Source organism: Rhipicephalus microplus, chromosome 1 (genome assembly GCF_043290135.1).
Source record: "Rhipicephalus microplus isolate Deutch F79 chromosome 1, USDA_Rmic, whole genome shotgun sequence".
Classification (NCBI taxonomy): Eukaryota; Metazoa; Arthropoda; class Arachnida; order Ixodida; family Ixodidae; genus Rhipicephalus; species Rhipicephalus microplus.
The window spans coordinates 112,042,880-112,058,966 of NC_134700.1; the positions used below are offsets into that span (position 1 = coordinate 112,042,880).

The 16,087-nt window shown below is 49.6% G+C and overlaps 1 protein-coding gene across 1 annotated transcript in view; it reads left to right on the forward strand.

Annotated features, from left to right (window-relative positions):
- Window positions 1-16,087, forward strand: part of LOC119178257 (mitochondrial intermediate peptidase) — a 108,087-nt gene that overhangs the window by 32,215 nt on the left and 59,785 nt on the right. Inside the window, exon 7 of the mRNA XM_037429450.2 lies at window positions 8,900-9,105. Within this exon, the coding sequence (XP_037285347.2) occupies window positions 8,900-9,105 (206 nt within the window). The remainder of the gene's footprint in view (window positions 1-8,899; window positions 9,106-16,087) is intronic.

Below are 16,087 nucleotides of genomic sequence, written 5' to 3' on the forward strand. Positions count from 1 at the left end.
TTTGCATCTTTTAGGCTTCTGCCACTTTTAACAGCCTGCTCTATTCTCTCTATGTTATACCTTCTGATCTCTGCTACTTTATGCCCATTGATAAACTTCAAAAGCTCCACTAGCTCTAATTTATCTGTCGTATTAGTGATTTTCATGTTTTGTTGACCCTTAATGCGATTTTTCTTCTCCTGAAATAGTTTTTCAGTGTCCTGTCTAGTGACAACTCTCTGACTTTCATTGCACACTCTTTGGTGATTGTGTCAACGCTAACTTAGGTTATCTCATTTGGAGCTGCAAATCTATTCTCAAGTGAAGCTTCGAATACCTGTACTTTCCCTGGCACTGCAAGCTCATTAATCGGCTACTTCCGTATAGTTTGTCTTTGCTTTTTGAAATCTAGGTGAATGCGAACTTTTACCCTTTTATGGTCACTGCATCGGATTTTGCCATCTACTTCTTGATCCTGTACAATGCCTTGGTGTGCACACAGAAAGAAGTATACAGTCGAGCCCGCTTATAACGAATTTGAGCGTGATGCGGCATCCGTTCGCCGTATTTCGAAGTTCTTAGTAAATGAAACACAGCTTTTAAAGAAAGTTGATAGTGAAAACACAAACTTTTTTGCCCCAAAAAGTCCGGGATGCACGTGTTTCGAAGAGCAGAAGTGATAAGGGTGGTCTCAAGTTCATTTAAAACGGCAGAGTGCTCGTTCGCCGAAGCTGCTGGCATAAGCTGCATGAGGCACTGGCTCCAAAGTTTCATTGTTCTCGCAATCCGATTGCTACAAATCGCTATCGCAACGTACTTCATTCACAATGCCCCAATCCGTGCACGGTTACGCAGTGTCGGCATCATCATCGGCCGTAATTAAACCATCGCAACAGATGCCCTACCCGCTCTCTTATGTCGGAGTCGACGATGTGCCGCCACAAATCGCCGCCTCAGTGGTGCTGTTCGGAAGCTTCCGGCTCGGCATCGAGCCCGACGTCGACGAAGTCGGTCTCGCGAAAGCAGTTTCGTGCGTATGTAGCCGTCACCGCCGCCCACGAAATATTCACCATCTCCACAGCTGAATACCAGAATACCCAAAGCGGCAAATTGGCTGCGAGGTGGTCAACAGCTATGAGCAAGCGCTCCGCAATGCGGCACCTAACGCGTGGATTACGCTCAAGCTAAGCAGTCACACTTTCGATGTTTTGTTGGCAGGAAAAAGCGTGCTAGTCCTTCCATCTGCCATCCTGATCACACACGCACACCAAGAGCGAGCAAGATGCACACACGCGACACACATGCCAGAACGCGTGGATTAGCTCTGGGCCCGTTTTCAATAAAAAAAAAAAAAACTAATTCGAGCCAGCATGGCTGGTGTTGCCACGCTGGCTCAAAGGAGTTGCTTTAAAGAGAGGGGAGGATAGGGTGAGAGGGCGACCTTGAAAACCAAAACACACGGGAAAGGGGCAGGTTGGGTAGCTTGCTTAAAAGGTCCACAAAACTTTCACGTAGAAAAAATCAAAGCACCGCCACCTGGATCGATGCGCGCGGTGGTGTTCGAAGAATCGGCGGCCGTGGTCAAAAAATCGTTTTGTTGCGCCCGCGGGTTTGCATGGCCTCACGTACTTCGATATTTTGCGATTCGTTCCGTGCAAATTAACAGCCGTTTTCGTGCTTTTGCACACCCGCAGAAGGCATGCCGAGTTGAGTGCGAAGTGACCGAGAACAAGTCCTTAACACAAAACAAATTGCAAATTGTCAGAGTTTGCAAATGGTCTGGTCACTCCAGGCCGGCGACGCCAACGACAGCACCAGCGATCAAAAACAGGGTAGATGGCCGACCGGTCTTCGATAGATCGGTGACAGTGTGAAACAGGGTCTCGTCTGGCAATGCGGGGTGCTCAGAGTAGCGGAGGGGACAAAGGATGAAGGGGTGCATAACAAAAAACAGTCGGGGCATGGAGAAAGGAGACAGCTTGCCTTCCTCTATGGGTCGGGGAAAGCGGCAACTATAGGTGTCGCGGAGGCAGGGTCGACGTTTAACAATAAGAATGTATGGGCACCTCGTTGATGCCTGATCGGTGGTCAAAAGTAGTTTCCCGGTGTAGTGGAGCATACGCACTAACGCGTATGCACCTTCCAAAGAGAACGAAAAACCCCGTGCTCCGATTGCACGAGAACCTGGGCCACCTTTGCCAGACTTGTCGTACGGCCATTTTTCGTTGCGACATCGTTGTGACTTCTCTGGTTCAATAAACGTCATCACATTTGGTGGAGGCTGCTGAAATCCCCAAGCGGACCTGGAGCTCCGCTCTCGCAAGTTGCCCGAGAGACCACGGCGAAACATGACTGACGCAGTCGCCAACCAGCCCATCTCAGCCAAGCCAGCACCACCGGCTGTCCCGTCTACCTGCCCCGGCGCTACTCGCCAACGGGACCCACCAATCTTCAGCGGCAGTGGTGAGCAAGACGTCGAAGACTGGCTCTCCTTGTACGAACGCATGAGCGCCACCAACAAGTGGGACAACGACTCTAAGCTCGCCTACGTTATCTTTTACTTAGCAGACGTAGCTAAGCTTTGGTTTACCAACCGCGAAACCGCCATCGCCAACTGGTCCTCCTTTAAGACACTCATGACTGAAGCGTTCGGCCGACCAGAGGTCCGCAAGCTCCGCGCTGACCAGCGCCTGCGCCACCGAGCCCAGCAGCCTGGCGAGATGTTTACTAGTTTCATAGAGGATGTGCTCGACCTCTGCAGGCGTGTTAATCTATCTATGCCTGAAGAAGAGAAAATTCGGCTACGCACCACCTGCGCCATCTTCACCTCTAAGCTACGCAGCTGTGGTCTAGCGGCCCCCACCACATCCAGTCGCCTTATCGGCTCCACCTCCTCCGGCCTCGCCTCTAGTTTACAGGCCCCCAACTCGCTTTTTCCGTCGATCTAATGAGTGGCGCACCCAAGACAATCGTCCTATCTGCTTCGCCTGTGGCATCGCTGGCCACATTGCACGCTTCTGCCACCGTCGCCCCACACCTGCAAGCGCATACTTTGGAACTCCTACCTACGCGCCGCAGCAGGCCACCGCGTCTGCATATGAACAGAGGCACTCAGACTCGGATCGCCGCCTATCGACTGCTCATTTCCCATCCCCTCATCGCCGATCGCCATCGGCTATGCGTCGTCGACCACCTCATGAGGAGGGAAACTAATCAGTGCAGTTCCGGAGGCAAGAACTGCAACTTGTGCGCAATTCCCAAAGCCTCCGTTTTCGCCGCGAAATGTTGTTGATGTCGATGTTGAGGGAGTCGCCACATTAGCGTTAATTGATACCGGGGCCGCCGTTTCTGTGATGAACGCCAAGTTTTGTCGGAAACTGAAGAAAGTGACCACATCTCTCTGTGGCATGGTGCTGTCCACGGCTAGCGCGCTACGCATTCATCCCTCGGCTGTGTGTACGGCGCGCGTCGTCATCCAAGACGTTTTGTACGTCGTACAGTTTTTTGTTCTGCCATCTTGCCCTCATGACCTTATCCTCGGTTGAGATTTCTTATCACGTCATGAAGCTATCATCGATTGTTCCCGTGCCGAAGTGTCCCTTGTGCCAACATGTGAATTTCCACTACCCGACCGGTCTCCTCGGCCCTGCAAACTCATCGCTGACGACGACATCACCTTGCCTCCGGAAGCTTCGTTCCCTATAAGCCTTTCATGTGTGGCGCAACCTGACGCCACGGTAGTGTTTACGTCATCTCCGTTTTTTACTGAATGCAAAGGCATTGTTCTCCCATTTGCCGTTCTTACAATTGCATATGGTTTAACCGTAATGCTGGTTACCAACCACTGCAACTACCCCATTGTCTTACTTCGAGGTGAAACGTTGGGATATGTGCAACCTGTCGACCATATCGATGATATTATTCTTCCCGGGGAAACGCCATGTCACATTGCCACAATCACTCATGCGTCTGAGCCATGAAGTTTGTCAGCCTTCGACAATGCTATTGATGCAGACGTTCCCCTCTGGCATCGCCGCCAACTTGTTGCTCTCCTTAGCAAGTTTCGCTCTTCTTTCGACTTTCAAGAACCTGCTTTGGGCCGCACCACGACTATCACTCATACTATTGACACCGGCTCACATTTGCCTCTGTGACAGCGTTCTCACCGCGTTTCTGTCGAAGAGCGCAGCATCATTACGGAGCAAGTAGACGACATGCTTAAACGTGGAGTCGTACAGCCTTCTCAAAGCACTTGGTCATCACCTGTGGTTCTGGTAAAGAAAAAAGATGGCACCGTTCGATTTTGCGTCGACTATCGCCGCTTAAACAAGATTACGAAGAAAGATGTCTACCCGCTACCACTAATAGACGATGCTCTTGACTGTTTACAAGGCGCCCGAGTACTTTACATCCTTGGATCTGCGTTCTGGGTATTGGCAGGTGCCAATGGCTGAATGTGATCGCCCTAAAACAGCCTTTGTAACGCCAGGTGGCCTATATGAGTTCAAAGTCATGCCATTTGGGCTCTGCAATGCACCTGCCACGTTTGAGCGAATGATCGATACCATCTTGTGTGCCCATAAGTAGAAAGTTTGCTTGTGTTACATGACATCGTAGTCTTTTCATCTGATTTCCCGACACATCTTGTTCGCCTCTACGAGATTCTGACGTGTCTAACTTCTGCAGGCCTACAACCTAACCTCAAGAAGTGCCACTTCGCAGCATGAAAACTAACCATCTTGGGACATGTCATCACAAGGGACGGTGTTCTTCCGAGTCCCGATAAGCTTCGAGCTGTCGCTGACTTCCCGTTGCCCACATCACTGAAAGCCCTAAGAAGTTTCGTCTTTCTCTGATCCTACTTTCGTCGCTTCGTGCGCAACTTCGCGTCCATCATCGCACCTCTCACGAGACTGCTTTCCAACAGCAAAGGTATATCTGCATGGTCACCTGCATGTGACGACGCATTTCGCTGGCTGCGCCACCTGCTGACCTCACCACCTATTCTTCGTCACTACGACCTCGCTGCTGCCACAGAAATTCACACCGATGCAAGTGGCATCGGTCTTGGTGCAGTTTTGGCACAACGGAAAGGCACCCAAGCCGAATACGTAGTCTCCTATGCAAGTCGCGCTCTCAAGAAGGCTGAATTGAATTACTCCATGACAGAGAAGAAGTGTTTGGCCATAATTTGGGCCTTGACGAAGTTTCGCCCGTACCTTTAAGGCCGTCCTTTCGACGCGGTCACAGACCACCACGCTCTATGTTGGCTGTCCACATTGAAAGACCCGTCCGGACGCCTGGGACGTTGGTCACTTCGATTGCAAGAATACGGCGTCCGTGTAATATATCGTTCCGGTCGCAAGCATGCGGATGCCAATGCACTTTCGCGATCGCCATTAACCCCAGATGTGGCTTCTCTGTCACCCCTTTTTACCACCTCTTCACTAATAGACACCACTGACATGTTTTCGGAGCAGCGTAAAGATCCATACCTTGCATTGTTACTCTACTACCTTACCGATCCGTCTGCTGTCCCTTCCACGAGAGCGCTACGCCGACAAGCAGCCCACTTTTCCGTGCGAGACAGCATTCTGTACCGCCGCAACTACATGCCTGGTGGTCGGAAGTGGCTCCTTCATGTCCCAACTTATATGCGCTCTGACATCTGCATGAATTTTCATGCAGACCCCCAAAGTGCTCACGCAGGTGTCCTGAAAACCTACGAAAGGCTGCGCCAATGATATTACTGGCGAGGAATGTATCGCTTTGTACAGAAATACGTTCAGTCTTGCACCACTTGCCAACAGAAGAAGACACCTCCGCGGCACCTTACTGGCATGTTACAGCCGCTCCCATGCCCGGCTCGCCCATTCGACCGCCTGGGTATCGATCTCTATGGCCCCCTCCCATATAGTTTCTCTGGAAACTGGTGGATTATTGTCGGCGTCGATCATCTGACACGCTACGCTGAGACTGCAGTTCTACCGGCAGCGACCGTCCACGAAGTTGCACTTTTCATTCTGCGCAGCTTCATTCTCCGCCATGGAACTCCACGGGAATTACTCAGTGATAGGGGTCGAGTGTTTCTGTCGGAGGTCATCCAAGCTATTCTCGCTGAATGCAACATCATCCACCGAAGATCTACCGCATACCATCCACAGACGAATGGTCTCACTGAACGGTTCAACCGCACACTTGGCGACATGCTGAGGATGTACACCTCCTCCGACCACACTAACTGGGACGCTGTATTACCTTTTGTTACCTTCGCTTACAACACCGCGACGCAAGCGACTACCGGTTTTTCCCCGTTCCTTCTGTTGTACGGCCGCCAACCATCCCACCCACTCGGCACCATACTCCCGTACCGCCCTGATGCATCGGAGTGCTCCCCGCTTTCGGAAGTTCCCAGATACGCTGAAGACTGCCGTCACTTGGCTCGGTCTATGACAAGTGAGGCTCAAGGTCTACGAAAAACCCGACATGACGACGCTCATCACATAGCGCCTACGTTTCGTACTGGCTCCCTCGTGTGGTTTTGGGTGCCCCCGCACTTTCCTGGCCTGTCTTCTAAACTTCTTGCCCGATACCATGGTCCATACCGTGTCATTGACGCAACCTCGCCAGTGAATTAAAACATCGAGCCCCTAACACAATCGCCAGATTTGCGCCGTCGAGAACGCGAGACCGTACACGTCGACCGTCTCAAGCCCTACTACGGCCCCCTCAATGTGCCTACTCCCTGAGTCGCCAGGATGGCTACTCTTCACCCCTGGGGTATTGTAGTGGAGCATACGCACTAACGCGTATGTGCCTTCCAAAGAGAACGAAAAGCCCGTGCTTTGATTGCACAAGAACCTGGGCTGCCTTTGCCAGACTTGTCGTGTGGCCATTTTTCGTTGCGACATCGTTGTGACTTCTCTAGTTCAATAAACGTCATCACACCGGGAAGTCGGCAGACCGCTGACTCAGTTTGCTGTAACTGATCAGCGGTGCTCGGAGACATTCGTTGTAAGTGCTATTTTGTGCCATTCAATCAATGTATATTTTTACGGTCACGCGGATATTGTTCCTTTTCAGCAAAAGTTCGTTTCAAGTGGGGCCGTTATATGTGGGCTCAACTGTATTTCATTTTTACTTTTGCCATTGGGACTTTGCAACGTCCACTTACAGTTAGCTCATTTTCTGTATAAGTTATTCAAGATTCATAAATTATTACATTCTGCGAAGTCTACTAGTAGCTAACCTCTGGGATTTCTGGAGCCAATGCTATATTTCCCCACTGTGTGGTCTCCGGCCTGTTTTTCGTTTACTTTGGCATTAAAGCCGCTCATCAGAATAGTATGCTGTGTCTTTTCTTTATTAATAGCGGACTCTACGTTTCGTAGAAACATTCAACCAAATGATCATCATAGCTCGATGTAGGCGTGTAGGTCTGTACAACCTTCATCTTGTACCGTTTGTTAAACTTAATTATGATACGTGCCATCCTCACACTGATACTATATAGTATTCTGCTATGTTGCCAGCGACATTCTTGTGTATAAGAAACCCCGCCCCTAGTTCTTTTCTGTCAACTAATCCATGGTAGCATAGGACGTGTCTGTTCCTGAGCGCTGTATAAGCCTCACTTGTCCTCATAACTTCGCTGAGCCCTATTACATTCCATTTAACACCCTCTAATTCCTCGAATAGCACAGCTAAACTAGCCTCACATGATATTGTTCTTGCGTTAAATGTAGGCAAGTTCAGATTTTTGTCAATACGATTGGTAAACTATTCAAGCTATTCCATTCGATCCCAACCCAAATCACTATTCGCTTCTAATTCTGTTTAAACCTCAAACTTACTGTTAGCCTACACCTACGTTTCTTGTCTTTCAGTTGGTTAATTTACCAGTGTCAACTGGTGCGCCCCGTCGCGGTGGTCTAGTGGCTAAGGTACTCGGCTGCTGACACGCAGGTCGCGAGATCGAGTCTCGGCGGCAGCGGCTACATTTCTGATGGAGGCAGAAATGTTGTAGGCCCGTGTGCTCAGATTTGGGTGCACGTTAAAGAACCCCAGGTGGTCAAAATTTTCGGAGCCCTCCACTACGGCGTCTCTCATAATAATATGGTGGTGTTGGGATGTTACACCCCACATATCGATCAATCAATCAATCAATGTCAACTGGGGCAGTGTGCAGAGAATACTTTTTAATAACACTGAACAACAAGAAAACTTTATTTTGACTATTTAAGCTATTTTATTCAATTTTATCCAGTGAAATCACTATTCATTTTGAATTCTCTTTAAACCTTGAACTTGCTATTAGCCCACGCCTACATTTCTTGTCTTTCAGTTGGTTAATTTACCAATGTCAACTGGTGCAGTGTGCAGAGAATACTTTTTAACAACACTGAAAAACAGCAAAACTTTATTTTAAGGGAAGGGATAGAAAAGGGGCAACTCAGAAGCATGTTAGTTGGGGCCCCCAAGTACAGGGCCCCCACTGGCTTGTGCCGCTCGCTCAACATGACTCAAAAGTGCTGATTGCACTGCTGGGTTCGAGCTGCAAGGTGTGTCTCCCGCTGCTCCAAACTGCTTATAATGCTATTGCCTAAGCAGGACTTAATGTTCTCAGGCTTTTGGCCACACTCCCAAGGGTTGTGGTATAACATTGGCGAACCACCGCACCACAGACAAGCATTATGATATGATGTAAGATATTTTTACTCAGCCGTCATAAATTTGAAAAGACTCATCTGTACCTTGTGGATATCTATAGCATCTTCCTCTTCAAGCTATTTGTGGGGGACTCTATACTTTTGTTGTGTGCTTCGCTGGCAAGCAATAATGTCTTTTTTGGCCATTAAGTTGGTTTCGATTGTGGGAGGCTGATGCTTCGTTTGGTTTCAACAAAGCGTTGTGCTTACAGGTGCGAGAGGCAGCATACCGTGCCTACCTGTATCCTGACGAACACCAGAGCCAACTGTTGGACGAGCTCCTGGGAGCACGGCACCGTCTGGCGCAGCTGTGCGGTTTTCCCAGCTTCGCGCATCGTGTTCTGCGTGGCAGCATTGCGGGCAGCCCCGATGTTGTCGAACAGTTCTTGGACATTCTCTCATCCGAATTGAAGCCCAGGTGAAAGAACCGTCTTATTATCACTATCATAAAGTAGAATTGATGGCGCCAATACTTGGAAAGGGACAAAGAAACACAGACACGCCCTTGTTTGTGTCTTTGTCGTTTCATTTCTGCCTGAGTACTTGTGCCATTATCTTCTACCTTAGCCATGTACCAACTACAGAAATGGGACAGTTGCGCATATTGCGCATTTTTGATACATTTCCGTTTCTTGCACCAAGCTGCTCCAAAAACATAAAAATCATGAAAATTGCACCGAACTGCTCCAAAACAGCCTCGAAAGCCAGAATTTCGATACCAACTGTTACGTCTATAAGAGGGGTTTATTCAGAGCCGACGTAACGGTCGACTTGACGGTATACCGTAGTGAACGCGCAGCAGCGAGCTCTTGCCACCAACCGAACGTCCTCTTCTTCTCCCTCCACCATGTTCTCCGCTACACAGGTGCATATACCTAAATTACACATGTCGTAACATTTCCCTCCGCGCAGACGAAGCCCACTGGGCGAGTCAAACAGTCTCTCGAGGAATAAAGCGCTTCAAACGTGCAACATGGACAAGTTCAGTTTTTGCAGACCATCGACCGTTCAAATGGAGACTCGCTATGTGGTAAACTGAATCACTGATACGGTTTACAACAAGATAAGGTCCCGCAAAGTGGGCTAGCAGTTTCTCGCTCAAACCGCATTGTCTAGTTGGTGTCCACAGCAACACTAGGTTGCCGCGATTGTATGTCACGTGTCGGCGTCGGCAGTCAAAATGTGCCTTCGAGCGGTCTTACGAAGCAAGAGTGCGCAAATAATCAAGGCGTCTAGCTTCTTCGGCCCGACAGATGATCTCGGATATGCAGGGATCATGGTGGTCCAAACACGGGAAGATGGTATTCAGGGTATGACGAGGTGGTCGAGCATATAGAAGAAAGAAAGGACGGTAGCCGGTAGTTTCATGCTGAGCGGTGTTGAATGCATATGTGATAAAGGGTAGAATACTGTCCCAGCCCTTGTGATCTGATGCAACATACCGTATTTACTCGATTCTACCGCGCCCTCGATTGTAACGCGCACCCGATTTCTACCGCGGAAAAAAAAAAAAAAAAACGTAAGACATCGATTGCAACGCGCACCCATTTTTTTTCGCTGGCCCGCTCGATCACACCACTCGAAAAAACGATTCCTTTCGGGATTGTCTTCCATCTAAATATGAGGTACGGGCAAAGCTTGTGCCCATCTGACGTGTAACAGAGCATTGCCGTCACTGTAGTTTTACCGTGGACCGATGTCAGCACGCGAACTTGTTTTGCCCCCTTCTTCTCGACAGTTGTGGTGCCAGGCATGTCGAAGTAAAGAGGCGTCTGATCGGCATTCCAGATTTGCCCAAGCTGGTAGCCGTTGTTGCGCCGCAAGTTTAGGATGAACCTCTGAAAACTGTAAAGCTTTTCATTGTACTTCTCCGCAAAAGTTTTCGCATATGCATGTTTCCCTTCGAAGGGAAGAGCCTTTCCTCTTTATATAGTTAATTAGCCAGCACCTGCTCGCTTTAAACTGGCTCCGCATTAGACTTTTTTCTAAGACTAATTGCATAGTCCGCACTTGGAGCAGTTCTGTCGTCACGGGCCGCTGTGCCGCTCGCTCTTCAAGCACATACTCGCGGAGCAGCTCTTTAATTTGCGGAAACCGACCCTGCTGTGGTTCACTGAAGCCTTTGCGTGAACCTTTGCTGTCGACAATCTTCTGCTTTTGTTTCCGCCGCTCCCGCACGCACGTTTCGGGAACGACCGCGATGCGGCCCGACTTCCGTCTGTTTCTGCACACGCGATGACTTTTCTTTTAAAAGCGGCATCGTGGTGCACTTCAGTTTTTGGAGTCGGCCCTTTCACGTCGTCGATGCTAATGCACTACTAGATGACGAACTCCTCAGCACACGTACGAAGTGCCGCACATGGTAAACACATAGGCAGAAATAGCCGACGCACCATGCCAACGCACGTAGGGGGCGGCCATTTTGGATTTGCGATGGCAATAGATTGACCGTAATTTTTTGTTCGTACTCGATTCTAACGCGCATGCGGTTTATGAACTCGCTTAACCGGAAAAAAAGTGCGCGTTAGATTCGAGTAATTACGGTACATAGACAGCATGTTCGAGAGAGTTCTGTTCGTTTGTTCAGTTAGACCGTTCGTTTGGGGATGATATGGCGTAGAGTGCCGAAACCTTGAAACACAGACACGAAGCATCTCTTCCATCACGTCTGCTGTGAATTGTCGGCCACGGTCATTGATTACAATTTTGGGAGGTTGTCACACAGGTCCCGTTAATTAGGGAGGCGATCGCCGGGCTAATTCCAAGGGCTGAAGTATCGGCCCCCCGAACCGCACCACGAAAGCATGGACAATTTTAGAAGTGGTCTTTTTTTTTGGCGCGCCAGCGGACGCCGGCTGTGGCCCAAAGAACAAGTCAGAGCCGAGAGTTGATAAACAAAACAGAATTATATTCTCAATAATGGCAGATCGAAAACCATACACAAGAATGCACACTTCACAGTAGATAGGGACAATATGTCACCAATCAAACAACGTACTACACAGTACAATCAGCCACACTCGAAACAACGGACACAGACAACAATACGCACTACAATGCAGTCGCATGCATTGAACAACCAAGACACTTAAAGACTAAAGAGATAGAAAACCTATTCAGTCCAAAGTTCTTGGAACAAAAGTCTGGATGATACTCTTCCGAGAATCACTCACTCAAAGTCCAGCGTTGTTGTCGTTCCGCAGCCCATGAAGTTTCTCTTCCAGGAAACCTCGCCGAAGTTTCTCTTCCAGGAAACCTCGCGTCTTCAATTGGCCACTCTCCAAGCTTCAAACTTCTTCGCCGGAAACACGTCGGCTTCACACACGCAGCTGTTGCCACGCGTCTTCGCTCGATAGCGGTAAACACACACTCTTGCCTGTAGCTCGAGTCGTCACCCCTCAGGTGGAAATCATCTTCTCCTGCTTTGTCTCTACGGACAAAACCTTCGCCGACTACACGGCGGTATACCCTACACGCTCTGGCGCTAACTTCCGTCTTCTCCTGATCTCTCGTCTCCGCTGCTCGGTTAAATACCTTCCGCACGACATTCCAGAAAGTTCTCCTCATTTCGTTGGCGCGATGCGCAGCGAAGGTTGGGGGAAGGCGCGAGACTGTACGAGGGCCGTCCCCGACAGATGACTCTATCCGGCATAACACGCCCCTTTCCTTCCAGAAATTTTTAGTGCTTGCTCGGCCGCCGTTGTGGGGTGAGGAGGTTCGTCGGCGAAGCCACGCTTCCGAGAGGAGAGGCTCGCGCGCCCGGGGAGCCTTTAGATGTTTGTTTTCTTTTCTTTCTTTTTCGTTGCCCTCGCGGCGTCACTCCGACGGTTCGTCGCGAGAGTGTGGCGGCGCGCCCTTTTTGAGCGCTCGTTCTGTGACACTGCTCCCCACTTTAAGAGTATTATCTCATAATATTCAAAACCACACAAACGAGCGCGAACAGTCACCACACACTTAAAGACTGTAACATAGTCCATCGCTCATGACACGTCACATTCACAATATATCACTCAATACGATTGGACATTATAATTCAATCTCACACACATGAAATATAACCGTAGGTACATGAGTACAACGCTTCATCACACATTCCAAACAATACAAACGTATAAGGTTCTGTCTTTACAACAATTATACAACACTATACATCACAGCACAAACACTTCGACACTTGTGACACAGGGCAACACAACATTAACACAACATGTGGCACTCAGCACTGCCAAACACATTCTGATTCGACCTCGACACCTATCCGGTGCATTCCGAGCGGCGCTTGCGCCATTTCTTGCGGTGCTCGCTCGATCTCTTCTTGTGTTTCCACGTTCTTTTTCGGCGAGCCCTTTCCAACGACGATATCTGAGGCGGCGTCTCAGCCATCATTGTCACTTCCGACACTGCTAACGGGTCATGACGCTCAACCGATCCTGCCCGGTTATTCACCCGCTTGTTCACGTCCCGACATGTGGCCTGGCTGGCCGACGTAAGTCCAGTTGCCCGGCTCGTGAACTCATTCAACACGATCATCTTCTCATTCACGGTCTCTTGTACCGCGGCTTCACCTTGGGCTCTAGTGAGATCCGTCACGGGCGGCTCCTCCCTTGTATCTCGCGGTCGCTGGGTTGGCGAGGGCTCTATCTTAAGGTCTTCTCCTAAACATTCTGGATCATTCGGTCCTCGCGCCCCGTCGATGTTTCCGATGACAAGGTCGTAAAGGGGGGTCGTCATGCATAAAGCAGTTAACTTCCCGCTGAAGTATGGGGTTTCAACCTCGATTTCTGCTTCGGGAAGCATCCGAACGGTACGGTCAATTAGGCAAACCGGTTTCGTTTTGCCTGTTAACTCACTTTCCCGTACCAAGTTTCTCCGCACGATAACAGAGGAGCTGCTGGTATCTCTTAACACCGTAATCTTTTTGCCCGCAACTTTTCCAGGCAGCGTTGGCATTCCCTTCGAAACACCGGTTGGCTGTTTTGCCATTACCGCACCCACAATAGGAATTTTCTCCCCACTTTTCAACTCTACGAATCCATCTGTGACGGCCTTATCATCGGATTTCGGTGCTGCTAGCACACAGGACACCTGGTGAGTTTGACTCGCTCCGTTTCGACATGCGTCTGCTTTGTGCCCAGTCTGACCACACTTGAAACATTTTACAACCGTAGGGCTCGTAGAGATCGTTCGACAGTTTTTCGCGCGATGACCCAGTCGGTTACACAGAAAACATTGCGGAATGCTCTCTGGTGCACGCTTCTTTTCTTCGGGAGCCAATTTCTTCGACTGATCGGGACAATCCTTCTTGACCTTGGCCAAATTAGTGCCACCTTGCGCTTCCAAGAATTGATCAGCCAATTCAAGCATGCCTTCAAGTGAGTCATCCTTCCTCACTTTCCAGTACAGCGACAGGCTTGGGTGGCAACTAGTAAGAAATTGTTCTCTAATTAGGAGCTCTCTAAGCTCATCGTACTCCTGGGCTGTCCCTGAAAGTTCAATCCATCTGTCGAAATAATGGCAAAGTCGGGCGGCATACTGCGTAGCCGTCTCCCCATCAGCTGGCTTTCCTGTCCGAAATCTGTCCCGGAATCCTTCCACAGTAAATCTAAACCGCTTCAGCAAAGCAGCTTTCACCTTTGCATAGTTGGCTGCATCGGTCGGCGTCAGCCTACCGTACACACTGAGCGCTTCCCCACTCAAGCAAGTACTCAAAGCAGTTGCCCATTGATGCTCCGGCCAATTCTGGCTCCTCGCAATCATCTCAAATCGGTGAAGGTACGCGTCAAGGTCGTCCTTCCTTTCATCAAACGCCACGAGCAGCTTGCTTGGGTTCAAGCGGAAGCCGTGGTCCTCCCGTTCGCTGCTTTCAACTCTAGCTTGGACTGGAGTTTCACTTCGCTGTTGCAAACGGAGCCGCTCGAGTTCCATCTCGTGCTGCCGCTGCCGTTCCCTTTCCTCTCTTTCTTCTTTCGCCCTCTCAGCTGCCAGTCTTTCTTTCTCCAGCTCCAACTTCAATTGCAGCTCTCTTTCTTCTTTCAGCTGTCGCTCCCTTGCCTCTCTTTCTTCTTTCAGCTGTCGCTCCTTTGCTTCTCTTTCTTCCCTCGCCCTTTCAGCTGCCAACTTTTCTCTCTCCAGCTTCAGTTTCAATTGCTGCTCTCTTTCTTCTTTCGCTCTCTCAGCTGCCAACCTCTCTCGCTCCAACTCAGCTGCTTTTTCTTCCTTGGCCCTCTCAGCTGCCAACCTCTCTCGCTCCAACTCAGCTGCTTTTTCTTCCTTGGCTCTCTCAGCTGCCAACCTCTCTCTCTCCAACTCAGCTGCTTTTTCTTCCTTGGCTCTCTCAGCTGCCAACCTATCTCTCTCCACCGCCTCTTTCTCCTTCTGGCTTACCCACTTCAGTAGTTCGGCGCCAGAAAGACCAATCTTCTCACCAAGAGCTACTAACTTTTCGAGATCCATTCTGTCTCGCAAATAAAATCTTGCCGCGTGTAAAAAGTATCTGCCTAAATCAGTCTATCGGAACACTCCCCTGCACTCGTTAACGAGAACACTGAACAACACACAAAATCGTTCTGATAGCACTATCAACAACTCGAGGCTCTTTCTTACTACTTTGGACACACTGTGCACCAAAAGGTCCTGTGTCGCAGACGCCAGATTAATTGTCACACAGGTCCCGTTAATTAGGGAGGCGATCGCCGGGCTAATTCCAAGGGCCGAAGTATTGGCCCCCCCGAACCGCACCACGAAAGCTTGGACAATTTAGAAGTGGTCCTTTTTGGCGCGCCAGCGGACGCCGGCTGTGGCCCAAAGAACAAGTCAGAGCCGAGAGTTGATAAACAAAACAGAATTATATTCTCAATAATGGCAAATCGAAAACCATACACAAGAATGCACACTCCACAATAGATGAGGACAATATGTCACCAATCAAACAACGTACTACACAGTACAATCAGCCACACTCAAAACAACGGACACAGACAACAATACGCACTACAATGCAGTCGCATGCATTGAACAACCAAGACACTTAAAGACTAAAGAGATAAAAAACCTATTCAGTTCAAAGTTCTTGGAACAAAAGTCTGGATGATACTCTTCCGAGAATCACTCACTCAAAGTCCAGCGTTGTTGTCGTTCCGCAGCCCATGAAGTTTCTCTTCCAGGAAACCTCGCGTCTTCAATTGGCCACTCTCCAAGCTTCAAACTTCTTCGCCGGAAACACGTCGGCTTCACACACGCAGCTGTTGCCACGTGTCTTCGCTCGATAGCGGTAAACACACACTCTTGCCTGTGGCTCGAGTTGTCACCCCTGAGGTGGAAATCATCTTCTCCTGCTTTGTCTCTACGGACAAAACCTTCGCCGACTACACGGCGGTATACCCTATGCGCTCTGGCGCTAA